Here is a 14,039-nt window from a genome sequence, read left to right as displayed (position 1 = left end):
CTCAGTGTGGGTTGCCACCTCCTCGATGGTGTAAGCTGAAGGGCTCGTAGGTACTGTCATGTCCGTCTTTAGCCCAAGTCACAGCTACTTTGGGAAACTTTTTAGACAAGTGGGGCACCAAATTTCTCAGGCAACTGACTAATGAAATTAAATTATAAGAACACATCATCTTATTTTAATTTGTTGAAAAACTGGGTGAAAATATAAGCACAGTTTACCAGCTTTGAAAATGATGGGATAATAGAAGCAAATAATAATGGTAATATTTTCATCTGATAGTCTGTAAAGTCAAGGAAACAGCTTGACTGTCCTCTCACTGGAAAATCTAAACCTACATTCTTTCAGAAATCCTGAAATCGCCACATAAACATGTATCACACCATGTTAGGGATTCTACCAATTAGCTGATTCTGTTCAGACATTTTGCAGATGAGGGAACAAAACCCCAAAAGGCCAGGTGAATTTTCTCAAGGTCACATGAGTTAGTCGATGTTAAAACTGGGATTAGAGCAGAACCTTCTGATGCCATGCAGAGCTCTTTTAGCAACACCATACACTTTCTCTCTCTCTCTCTCTCTATATATATATATGTAAAAAGATGATTTAAATAAATTAGAATGAATTTTTTTGATACGTTGAAAATATACTAAATATATATGGTCTCCTGTGATAAAGAAGATTGTCAAAGACTTTAATGATCCAAAAAGCATTTGGGTCTTCAGAAATGTTACTTTTCACATGATAAATTCATAAAAATATAAGAGATTATCAACTTTAAAGATTCAAACCACATATTCACTCTCTAAACTATTGATGCTTAACATTTCGAGACATGGAGTCTTTCAGAATTGGATGAAAGTTATGGAAATTCTTCTAAAAAAGGTAATCCATAGAGAAAATTTAGCACATGATATTAGGAAGTTCATAGACTCCTCCTAAAACTCATCTGTGAAGCCAAAAATATTGAGAACTCAACCTTAATTAATGTATTATCAATGACAAAAGAGGATCTTTCATCAAGTAATTGAAATTATGAATATTAATTATGATATAAAAACAGAAGGAAACCTGTCACAACTGGTCCTTATATGGAAAGGTTTTAGGATTTACATAAGATTGTAGCAATGGATGAAACACAAGGCTTGTAATGAAGACAGCCACTTTCAAGTGGCTACCAAAAACTTAGGGATTTGGGTGGTGCCTGTGGCTCAAAGGAGTAGGGCGCTGGCCCCATATGCCAGAGGTGGCAGTTTCAAACCTGGCCCTGGCCAAAAAATTGTAAAAAAAGAAACTTAGGGATTCGAAAAGTAATACCAATAAAACAAATTAGTACTGGTCCCTGAATGGAGATTATTTTAGGAGTATTGATGAACAGTTTAATAACTAACTCTCTGGAGTATTAGGATTTCATTCCTTCTCATCAAATGAATTTATACTTAATCTGATTTCTAACTGCTATACTGCTTAGAATTTCTAAAGAGATGTGACACAGAACTTTCCACCTCTGGATACACTGTGTTTCTGACTGAAAATTGATTTCTACCATCAGACAGAGCTGGATCCCATTGAAAACTTAGAATTTCTTTTACTTCACCAAAATATGGTTCTGATTAGATAATTATCACAACACTAGATTCTCCTCTCTTCCTTTCTGTGACAGCTACTGTAGCTTTGTTTGACCTTCTCAATCTCATAAATCTCATGGTATGAAATAAGATACACAGGATTTTGATGCTTACAAGTAGTGTTTTTTGATTCTCAAAGTGAAGAGGCATGTTCTGGCCATAGCAGATGTGCACTGACGGAGTAGCCTGCATTGGGAAGCAATGAGCTTTACGTCACTGAGACTGGATCCAGTGGATGCGTATATTCAAGAGGCTCAAGAAGTGGTTGGGTAGGAGGAGTTCTTTTCATACCTGAGTCTTTGATTCAGGATCAAGGCCAAGCTGTGTGCTGAGTTCAGAGGTCAAATCCCAAAGATTGGAATCAGATAAGGTTTAAAGGACCCCAGTGGTCCCCATTTACAAGCTAAGAGAGAGAAGCCAGGTAGACATGGTTGCTTGAACAAAAGGCATAGATAACCATAGATGGTGGTGGTGGTGATGATGCCAGTGATGGTGGTGGTATTTGGCAGAGGTGGTGGTAGAAGGTAACCGTCACACTTTCCTTATGTGTGACAGTTTATAAAACACTTTAATATCCATTGACTTATCACATGAGAGCAAATGGATTAAGCCAGGATATGAACCCCAACTAGGGGAACCTTTAAAATCAGCTTCTCAGTTATGGAAAAGTGAAGAAACTAAAGTCCCTGGTAGACTCTGACAAGCCGACTGAGAGGCAGGAAAATGAGCGGTATGTCCTGTGAGCTTGCAGCATGTGGCGTCATTTGTACGGGGTGACAAGTGTAGCACCTTGGTCTGGGTTTGGAGTGCCTCAGTATTACTCTAACTTTCACAGATGTCTTCTGCTAGGAGTATTTTCAGATCTTGTCTCCTCTGTATTTGTTTTTACCTAATATCTGATCCATCTGCTTCGTATTTTTCAGGAATGCCTGCATTTTCAAATGTGTTTCATGTGTTTTCCAGTGTATTTATGGCTTTATACACACATGTGTGTAGTATAGATAGATCTGGATCTAGAAATATATAGATACAGATATGACAGCTGTGCAAACGAGGTACAAATACAGACACAGATAAAGATTTTGAAACACAGATAAAGACATAGACATAGATTCTGATATTTCATCAGATAGAATTTGAGAGCGGAGGGAAAACAATGAATGTGTCCTCATCCCATTCCGATCCAGTGTTTCCTCCCACCTCGCCTTTGTTTTGTGGCATTCAGTTTTTAAGTGAAGCTTAAATATAATTTTTACATTATGGCCTAATTTTATTTTAGAATAGTTTTATTGGTTTAATTATAGAATTTACAGATGAGTTGTTTAAGTTCATAATTATATGCAGAACAAGAAATATTATTAGATAAAAGATATACTAGAAACATCTGTGTTCAAAGTTTTGCCAACCTGAATGTTTTTGTTTCTTTTAAATGATTTTCTTGTCATTGCTCTGACGCCCAGATTTAAGGATAATTGATTCAATTTGAACTCATCACAATCTTCGTCTTTAGGAGAAACTTATCAGATACAACCATAAGGCATTTAAAAAAAACATGCTTTGGAAACGACTCATTTTATCTCTAAGTTTATGTAATCTATAAACACAAAAATGAAATGAAAAAATTGAACAGTTCAAACAAAAGGCACTGTTCTTTCTACATATTTCAGGTGAAATATTCTATTCTTATCCAGTTGAATTTGTAACATGTACAGATAGTGATTTGTAACTGCTGGTTATTGGCATGAACAACCTAACAATGATGTCAATTCGCTTTAGGACATTCATGAATATAAGGATACTAATGGGATGATGATAGAATTCTCCCTAGTCCATGGATGGAGAAAACCTGATTCATGTTAAATTATTTAGCCTCATTAATAAATAGCTTTAGGGAGGAGTGAATAGATAATTTTTATTCAACTCTGCTTAGAGTTTCTAAAGAGATGCGATATAGGACTTTCCACCCACAGATACACTCTATTTCTGACTGGAAATTGATTTCTGGGACACTTTTAAGAGTGAAAGTAAAGATTATCAATAATTATGTGAGAAAAAGAGATGAGATGTAACCGGGACTCTCCCAGGGAAATGACATTCAGTCACCAGGGATCTAAATGACAGTTATTTTCAGGTTTATTGCACCAAATCTAACTCATATTGGGGCTTAATATCATAAGATATTTTGTGATCAGTTCAAATAAGGTCCTTTCAAGAAGATAGGAATATATATATATTTTTAAGAGGAAATATCAGAGAAAAATGGTATTGCATTTTTTTGAATCCTAAGAAAGATAGAAGTAAGTCAATAATAACTAAACTACCAAATCATTCTCTTAATTCAAGTGGTCTTAAATTTTTCAAGAAGATTCTAACTATGAAATGTAGTGTAACAGAAATGTCTATCATAAATATAGAGAGTTTAAAGGAACAACTCTGAAAGTCACACATCCATGACACATCTTTAAAAACAACACATTTTTGATTTCTTTAAAGTCTTCTGTATTTCCTTAATCACGCACCCTCACCTCCCAGCAGACACTGGGACTAACTAACCTTCTTTTACTCTTCTGTGTTTTCTTTATTTTGCCACAGGAGTCTGTATCCTTAGAGAATACATTGTTTTCATTTGCTTTGATTGGCCTGGTTTTGAAATTCCTTTATGGAAAGTCATGCTGTTCTCTTTATCATTGACATTAAATTTGAGTTCCTGGCTCAGAGCCTGTGGCTCAAGTGGCTAAGGCGCCAGCCATGTACACCCAAGGTGGTGGGTTCGAATCCAGCCCGGCCCGCCAAACAACAATGACGACTACAACCAAAAAATAGCCGGGCATTGTGGCGGGTGCCTGTGGTCCCAGCTACTTGGGAGGCTGAGGCAGGAGACTTGCTAGAGCCCAGGAGTTGGAGGTTGCTGTGAGCTATGATGTTACAGCACTCTACCCAGGGGGACAGCTTGAGGCTCCTGTCTCAAAAAAATAAATAAATAAATTTGAGTTCCTTCTTGCTGATGCACTTAGCATTAATATATTACTTTTCATTCAAAATTTTGACTATTTTGAATAGTATTCCATAAATACTTATTACTTATGGGCCTTGATTCATAACAGTTTCCTAAATACACCTTACACTTACAGGTGAAATTACTGAGTCATAATTTTGCTGTATGTTGCCAAAGTAGTTGCAGAAATTCCATGCAGGTGCCAACAGTACAGTGGAAGCTCCCATCATTCTGTTTTCTCACAACACGTGTATTGTCCAACATTTTTATTTTTACCAATCCAGTGCATTAAAGTAACAACCTTTAATCTCTGTTTCAACCTAAAGTTTCAGATGTCTTCCTAAGTTTATTTACCATTCCTGTTTCCACTTTGCTGAAAGTTTCCTTTTCTGTCTTTTGTTCATTCTTTTATTAGAGAATTTTTGTTACCTTTTATTGCTTATTTTATTTTATTTTAGGCTGGTCAAGTTATTGCTTATTTTAAAGAGAGTATAGAAAGTAAATATCAATCTGTTTTCTGTTCTTTACATTGCATCATCTCCAGTTTGTGGTTTTTTTTCCTTCATTATTTGCAGTGTGTTTTAATAAGGAGAAGTTTTAATTTCAGTGATGACTAGCACCTTTTCTGTCAAAGAAATTCCAGGGTAACAAAGTCATTCTTCTAATCTCCTCTAAAAGTTTCAAAGATCACCTTTCATATTTGAGTTTTTCATTAGCTGTTCATTGTGACTAATATAAGATAGGGATTCATTTCCCTTCTTTTATTTCATTCACATGGAAGAATAATTATTCTACCACAATTTATTGACTGGTTTATGCATTCTCCTCGGATACGCAATGCCATCTCAATCCTATGTTAGTTTTCCTAACAAGCAGGGCATGATTCTGGGTTTTGTTCCACTCGGTTCCCTATCTCTCCTCAGTCAGTCTATTCTGTCTTAGTGGTTAGAATTTTAAACATCTCCAAGGCCATTTTTGGCTCTTCGTTCTTCCATGTGTATTCTGTAATCAGCTTGTCAGTTTCCATGAAAAATCCTTTCATTTATTTTTGGAACTGCATTGAGTCCACAGATAAATTTAGATATAGCTGAAACTCAAATGGAAATTCAGATTCAAATTGATTATTTGAAAGTTCTGTTTCTTCCTGAGATGGTTTAAGTAATTTTAATTCTTTCAGCAATTTGTTGATATCAACTATTTTTTATATTTTTTTAGTATAAAATTAATTATAACATTTTCTTGTTAGGTCTTAATTTGTGTGGCGTATACAGGTATTTTATCTATCTTTATTTCCAAAATTATTTACATTTTTCATTAGCTTGTCAGAGATTTGTCAATTCAACATAGTCTTTTTTTAATATTTCCATTATATCTTTGTTCTCTAATTCATTAATGCCAGCTCTTATTTTTATTAGTTTCTTCCTTCTTGCTTTGAGCTAATTGTATTATTGTTTAGTTTATGAAGTTGAAATTTAATTATTTTATTTTTGACTCATGAGTTATTTAGATGTGTGTATATTTCAGTTTATAAATCTAGAGGCATATCAGGTAACAACTTCCTCTCATTTTAAGATACTAATCTTAGAATTCATTCAGGTTTACTTTATGACCCAAAACATTATCAATTTTCATAAATGTTCCATGTGTTGTTGAAAAGATTAATCTTGTTAAATGAGATATTAAAATCTTCTATACCCAAAATATTAGTACATCCAGTAGGTCCTAAACATGACTGGCTATTCTGACCATGTGTTAACAACAATGCCTGCCCCAGCCTGCCCCAGCCTGCCCATGGCTGCGGTAGAAATGGGCAGAGACTAGGCTACCTGTCAGCTCTGCGGTCAGTTACTTGTTCATCTCAGTCAGGCAGAGAATTTAATACAGAATAAATAAGTAAATAAATAAATACTGAGTCACCAACATGAACCTTCTAGCAAAGAAGGTTTCAGTACATACTAAGGTCCATAATAACTTCTTATTCCCATTGGTTTTAAATAAACAGCTATTCTGCATCAGCAACAGCTTTAAATTTTATTGTAAGGCAATAAAAAAATGATATAATTCTCAAGGGCCAAAATAAATATTTGCTTTTAAAAAACAGTTGGTTCTCCTCCGGTGTTATATGAGTTTTCAGATTTACTCAAGGTTTCTAGTCACATAATAAGCTTAGATACCGTCCCCCGGGGAAAGGCATATATTGCAGTTCTAACCTTCAATTAACCATCATATTTTGGAAACAACATTTTCTAGGTCCCCAGGCAAAATAAAACCCAGCTGTGTGAATTAATATCCCCATTCTCTGCTTGACTTTTATGAAGGGAAATATTCAATATACATAACAATCTTATAAAATTTAGGAGGAAAATGGCAAAGGAAGTCAAGGGAAGCAGCCAGGTGCTTGAAGTTTTCTTGAAGTTTTCCAGTCATAGAATGTCAGAGACATCCATGATGCACGTGACATTCTTGTGACTTTTTGCAATTTTAATTATAAAATTGTAGCCATTGCGGAGAACACCATATGTAAGTTTGAACCATCTGAAATTCCTGATATTTGACTATTTTTGGCCTTCAAGTTTAGGAATTCCATAGTTTCAACCTTGTATTTTGCCTACTTTAAAACTGATTTTTTTTCCTCGTCTGGAAGCTGTGAAGTTATGATATACTGGAATAGGAACCACTCTATAGCATTATGCATTACAGAGCATCAAAAGGTGATCTGTTAACAAGGAAGGAGAAATTTCAATATACCTACTTTATTTTAGGGCCACCAGCAAAACTCTCTGTGGTATGCTAATGGTGTCAAATTCCGTTTAGATTTCCCTGTAACTGTGTCTCTCGTGCTCTGTGGTTCTTTTCAGCTATGCAGCATTCTTCCACCTCATTTTTCTCCATTTGTGCTGTCTCTCTCTGTGATGTGAATCCATCCCTATCCATTATTTCATGCCTCCATCTTTTGCTGCTGCTTCAGATTGCACTGAGCCGTAAGAGGTAAGCTCCACCGAAAGAGGAAAAAGTGGCTTTCATTTATGCCCAGGAGCAATCCTTTGTCAAAGGTATTCCATAACCCTACCTCTGAAATCAACACTTTCCAAACTACACTTTGCAAAGAATTCATGGTGAAAAAAGTTCTTCATAGCCACACTCACACTAGAATTTCCTGAATATGGTGCACACACATTGTAACCGCAGTACCTCTTGCTACGATCTTATGCTAAGATGTACTAGAGTAGTATGCATATTAGTGTACAGAAAATTGAGGGAGATGCTGAAGTTCGAAACGATCTTATGCTAGGATGTAGTACTAGAAACTCCAGCAATTGAATTATTCACTGCCAACCTGAGTATCGAATTCCCATGCCTGCCTTCTTCCACCAGGATGATAAGGGTTATACTATAGAGAGTCTCCTGGCTCTGTGTCATTATCCCTCAATGCCAACAGTGACATTTCCAGATGTTATGAGGTTTGGCTATTTACATGTATCACATTCATCAAATAATAGCCAAACCTTCCCTGAAGGTTGTGCTGTATGGCTAGAAACCATTATTAGACAATATATTTTAAGAATTCACTCTTAAAAGGCAAGACAATGTACACAGAAAACCTCATGGACTTCTGTTTGGATTGTTGACTCATCTAATGTCAATACCCTCAGTTGCCATCTCACAAGGGCAATAAAATGATCCTCCACTCCATACATAGGGTCTAGGTGAAGTTTCACATTTGTTAATCCTGAAGGAGCCAGGGTTCACAACATATTCACCGGTGTCATTTTTGTCCTCCTGTCATGAAGCTTTGACTCCACACTGCTTTGTATGGGGAATGTGTCATACTGTGAGAGGCTAAGAATAAATTTGCATCAATTGCTTGACCTCTAGACTGGCATTCCTTTTGAGAGACAGATGGTCCAACCTTTTCCAGACACAGATTAGCATATCTGAAATGTTTAGTGAAATAAATACCTAATATAAGAAAGAGTATAGATATTTAGCCTGTATGGTACGGCACTGCAGTGTTAGTAAATTGAATGCAGAAAGTCACTTCCTCAAGTTTTTCTATGCTTATGACCTGCTTCCAAGTCTTGGCCCCCACATGGTTGGTGATAGATTTTTCATCAGTCATCTCCACCTTATATTAGTGATAGAGTCTCCCCATTCGTCTTGTGGCCTGTTTTTTCACATAGATCTTTCAACGTTCAGACAATACATAACAATCTTAAATCCCCACATAAATACATTTCTTATTGGAATTTTTGATGGCTGCATTTAAGACATTGATGGTGAGGAAGCGCTTAAGCTGCAGACTTACTTGAATCACGCAGTATGTTTGCGATACTGTGGTCCTCAAAATATGAAGTGGCCAACCACCCATGAACAGGGAAGAAATCCAGGAGACTTCTCAGAGCTTGTAACTAAACTAAATCTCAAAAATGGGACTTTTCTGGGTGGAAGAGGAGGATGAAGCCTCCACAGGCACAGGCCATGGAAACAGCATATGGAAACACATAAGACGTCGTATTGGGGAGACTGCAACTAGTTGAATGTAGCTGGAGACAGAGCCTTGAGATGGGGATAGAAGGCGAGAGGAGCCCAATCACAAAGGTTGTGTGTTTATTCATTACACGATTGAGGTGGGTGGAGCCTGTAATAGATTTTAAAAGGGAAAAATGATATGCTTATGTATTTATGTTTTAGAAAATAATATTGCACGGACCTAATATCTCACAATAGTTAATTTCTACTTGCAGTCTACCAATTCTTTTTTATTAAGATTTATTTGAGTATGAATTAAGACAACACAAATAGTAAAGGGAAACTAGTAGAGGCCTGGGCATCAGTGGGACGTGGGGCTGAATCCTCCATCCACCCCGTTCCCTCTGTATGATAGTGAACAAACTATATCCCATCTTTAAAATCTTAAAATGAGGATATTATTTCTAGAACATATAGTTCTTATGTATTATAACTCATAAAAGATTACTAATACATAACTGATACTCTCTCTTAGCTCCTATTTAACATTATCCCTCAATTCATTGTTCAGAATGCTATTGCTCAAAATGATAAAAATTACAAAGTCTGTGGTTAGCAAGTGACCTGTGTTTATTAAGTAGCCCTATGACGATGGATAATATTGTCATGTGTTTTAAAAATTCTAACACAAAAAATTTTAACACAAATCAAAATACACATTAATAGTGAATGGCATATTTTTCTTAGGATGTATTGACCTTCTATGGGAAACTTCACATTCCTTCTTCCTTTAAATTTTTTGTTTTGGGTTTTTTTTTAGCTTTTAAAGATTTCAATAGAATATTTGATTCTTACTAGTTTCTGGATATCAACTAGAGTCTGTATTTTCTTTTATTTTTTTCAAGCATATCTTTTCCTAACAAGATGAAGCCATAGTTTTTTGAAAATATGCTGTTTCTCATTTATCAACTAAATAACCTCTTTTTTGGTCAAATATTGTCAATTGAAACCATGCCTATTTAAGCATAACTTGGTCTGTTATTCATGACAAAATGGAGAGAAAAAAGAAAGACTAACTCAACAAAATCTAGTAAGCACTTTCTTTTCTTAATAGCCAAATGTGCAGGCACAATTTTACCCCCTTGGAATGTACATATGATCATAGATAACACATTATTGTTGGTGCAAATCACAGTTGGCATCCTAGGTTAAAACAGGACTAAATGGAAAATTTCTTTTCCTCAAGTTAACATTTTAGGTTCAAAAAACTTCATATTTAAAATCTTACTAAAATCTCTTTCATTCTTACACTCAAGTCCCAGGCACCCTTAAATGTACAAAGCCAGGGGCATGTGATTACTTGCGATTCCTAAGAAGAAGGCAAAGACAGTACAGAAACCTGCCTACAATGTCGGGTTCTTCAACATCCAAATGTCCCTTGGTGGTTTTGATTTTCAGCTTTTCCACCACTATGTGGGCCATACTTTCTCCACCCTGAGAAATATGATCAAACAAAATCAAAGCTTGGAGAGGAAACTAAAAGTTCAAAGCCGTTGTCTTTGAAGCCAAGTTAAGGTTAATGTTCATTAATCCCACCTTATTGTTCCCTCGACAACCCCACTCAGGAAGCCCCGGTGGTGGCCAGAGCAGCCTTGTTCCTGGAATGTGCCCGGTTTGTTCACCGCTGCAACCGTGGCAACTGGCCGGAGTGGATGAAAGGGCATCACGTGAACATCACCAAGAAAGGCCTCTCTAGGGGACGGTCTCCCATTGTGGGCAACAAGCGGAACCAGAAGCTGCAGTGGAACGCTGCCAAGCTCTTCTACCAGTGGGGAGACGTGAGCTTTCGATTTTCTTCTCTAAAACTGTGGGTGCTTGAGTGAAGTGGAGGAGTCTTTTAAGGGGTTGTGTTTATGTGGAAGACAATTCATGCTTGTTGTCTACCAGGCAGTAAACGAAACACTTCGGGGGGTAGGGGGAATAACTCATTTGATCTTCCCAGCAAATTTATGAGAGACATCACTGTCTTTCACAGTTAAGAAAACTGAAGTTTATATCCAGGTCAAGACACTTGCCAAATTTACGCATATAGTAGGTAAAGGAACCAGTGCTCCATTTCCCAAGTTGGATTCCAGAACTTTCCTTTTCATTGCTGAATTCATCAAGAATCATATTTGTGAACATCATTGTTATCATCGTTAAATACCCACGACTTTGTTTCGGCTTTCTACTCTAATTTATAGTTTCCAATTTCTTCATGGAATTTTCTCTTTTCTGATGTGCCTCCTGGAACTTATCTGAAAGCCTTTGGAAATTACACACACACGTGTGTATGTAGGTATATAATTTATGTATATACAGACAGTGTCAAAACAAAGTATACATATTTTAAGAGAGGGAAAAACTGCATTAAAATTGCAGTACTCAAGTCACATTTGACTTCTGCGAATATGAGAGATCATAATAAGATCAACATACATGCTTCCTGGGTGAAGGACTCAGCTACAACTTGAACTTTACCTTAGAAATGAAAACAATGTAACCTAAACATCTGTACACTCATATCAATCTGAAATAAGAAACGAAAAAATCAAAATAATAAATTTTATCATATATATTGAATATTACAATTTGAATATAATTTTTCCTTTCTGATAATGGTATACATATTTCAGCAGCCTCTGCATGTGTATATATCTTTAAATAAAAATTATGACTTTGCTACAGTGCGCTGCTATCTGGAAGACCATAAAGTCATTATTATCTTCGCTATACCCAAATCATATCTTAACCTTCTTGACTCTTGTCAACAGTTTTCCAGTATGTCCCCAGATGTTCAAACAATGGTGTTAATTACTGCTCTAAGGCCTTTCTGTTACTTGGTGAAAGTGGCGTATTTTACTTTCTCTCTTTGAAGGAGTTCCTGGGCCTACATTCAAAGCTCCCATAAAATCTAGTTTCTATGAAATATGAATTTTCCCCTAAATTTGCTTCCTGAGTAGTTGTGCTAATAAGAAATCTTAGAAGCGTATGTCACAGCGACAAAGCATGAGGTGGGAAGGAAGAGGCCCAGCTGGGTGGGGGGAGGTGGGGAGTGGGGAAATGGCAGCCTGGGAGCATCCTCTCCAAAGGTGGTGCCTTTTAAATAATTCATATGCATATGTTTACTTCGTGGTGAGTACCTATAATAAGATATTAAACGCAGAAATGTGATAGGAAGGCCACGAGAAGGTGACAGGTAGTCAGAGGCTGGATTCTTTTTTGGTTCTATGTTCTTTTTCCAACTAATTATACAGCCATTCCTCACCCCTTCAATGTGAGAAACTTTGTCACTCCTCTGATAATCAAGTTACTGCTCAGGCTTTCCTGATCACTAAGCATACTTGTGAAACTCGGTTTATTGCTTTCAAATTTAATGTTTTACTATTGGGCAGCTCCTGTGGCTCAGTGGCTAGGGCGCCGGTTCCATATACCGAGGATGGCAGGTTCAAACCTGGCCCCAGCCAAACTGCAACAAAAAAAATAGCTGAGCATTGTGGCAGGTGCCTGTAGTCACAGCTACTCCTACTTGGGAGGCTGAGACAAGAGAATCACCTAAGCCCAAGAGCTGGAGGTTGCTGCGAGTGTGATGCCACAGCACTCTACCGAGGGTGACAAACTGAGACTGTCTCTAAAAAAAAAAAAATTGTACTACTAAGATAATGGATAATATTTTCTACCTCCTTTCTTTCATGGATGCTATTTTGTGACCTTGGTAAAATCTGGAATGACTCTTTTCTCAGAGAAACCACATTTGTTGATCCTAAAATAAAACAATCAGATGAAAACGTAGATGACCAGGGAACAGAGAGCAGGTGAAGAGTTGTCCTCATCCCCAACAGCCTTTATTTTCTATCCACAGACATTTTAAAACAATTTGTCTGTCTTCTGGTGAATGTGTCCCTACTTTCCACAAAAGACTAGATGGTTTTGAACACACCCATTCACAGAGCAACTGGACATGTAAAGTGTTTCGTTCAATTGTCCAAATCTTTTAAGAGAACAGATGTTTTGAGCCCTTTGATTATTTCTGATCAGGCAAAAAAGATAGGCAATTGTAAATAAATAATACTACTGTTCATTTCGAGAGGTTTTGCTAGACAGATTCTTCTCTTCCTTATTAATAATAAGAATCATAAAATAAATAACCCATAAGAATGCTTTTGGAGGCTGGACAAAGTGGCTCATGCCTATAATCCTAGCACTCTGGGACACCAAGGCAGGTGGATTACCTGACCTCACAAGTTCGAGCCCAGCCTAAGCCACAGCAAGACTTCGTCTCACAAAATAGCCAGGCGTTGTGGCAGGCAGTAGTCCCAGCTGCTTGGGAGACTGAGGCAAGAGAATCATTTAAATTCACGAGTTTGAGGTTGCTGTGAGCTATGATGCCATGGCACTCTGGCACTCTACTGAGAACAACAAAGTGAGACTGTCTCAAAAAAAAAAAGAAAAGAAAAAGAGTGCTTTGGATATTTCTTGCAAGAATCAGTAAAGGATGAACATATTTATATGTATGTGTGTTCCTAATTTATCACCCTGGGAAAATGTGCAGAGTTCTTCATGTAACTTGAAGGAAAAAGACAACGTTCATAGAGCGCTGATCTCATTTGTAGGCACAATATAGTAAAAATAATTAATTGCATGATAGACTTGGATATCTGACATGAAGTCTCCCAAAACAACCCACCTTTTCATAGTATTTTTTATTACCTATAGAAGACAGGAGTGGGCTGTGGGGTCTTTTTTTTTTTAGCCTATGATGGCACAAGAGAGATGCATTACTGGTGACCTTTTGTGTTTAAAAGCCTACTGGCTGTAAAGAACATAGCATATCAATCTAATAAAAATATCAATTTAATGTAATAACAATTTACCATTAACAGGTAAAATTGCCTTTAACTTCAACAATT

At 36.7% G+C, this 14,039-nt stretch overlaps 1 protein-coding gene across 1 annotated transcript in view; it reads left to right on the top strand.

The window, feature by feature from the left end:
• The window catches only part of UNC80 (unc-80 homolog, NALCN channel complex subunit), a gene marked incomplete at its 3' end in the record, with an annotated part of 190,042 nt that overhangs the window by 75,139 nt on the left and 100,864 nt on the right, over positions 1-14,039 (top strand). Inside the window, exon 22 of the mRNA XM_023510374.1 lies at positions 10,716-10,928. Within this exon, the coding sequence (XP_023366142.1) occupies positions 10,716-10,928 (213 nt within the window). The remainder of the gene's footprint in view (positions 1-10,715; positions 10,929-14,039) is intronic.

Source organism: Otolemur garnettii, unplaced genomic scaffold (genome assembly GCF_000181295.1).
Source record: "Otolemur garnettii isolate 467f Iridium unplaced genomic scaffold, OtoGar3 scaffold00013, whole genome shotgun sequence".
Taxonomy (NCBI): Eukaryota; Metazoa; Chordata; class Mammalia; order Primates; family Galagidae; genus Otolemur; species Otolemur garnettii.
This window is presented reverse-complemented; position numbering and strand designations above follow the sequence as displayed.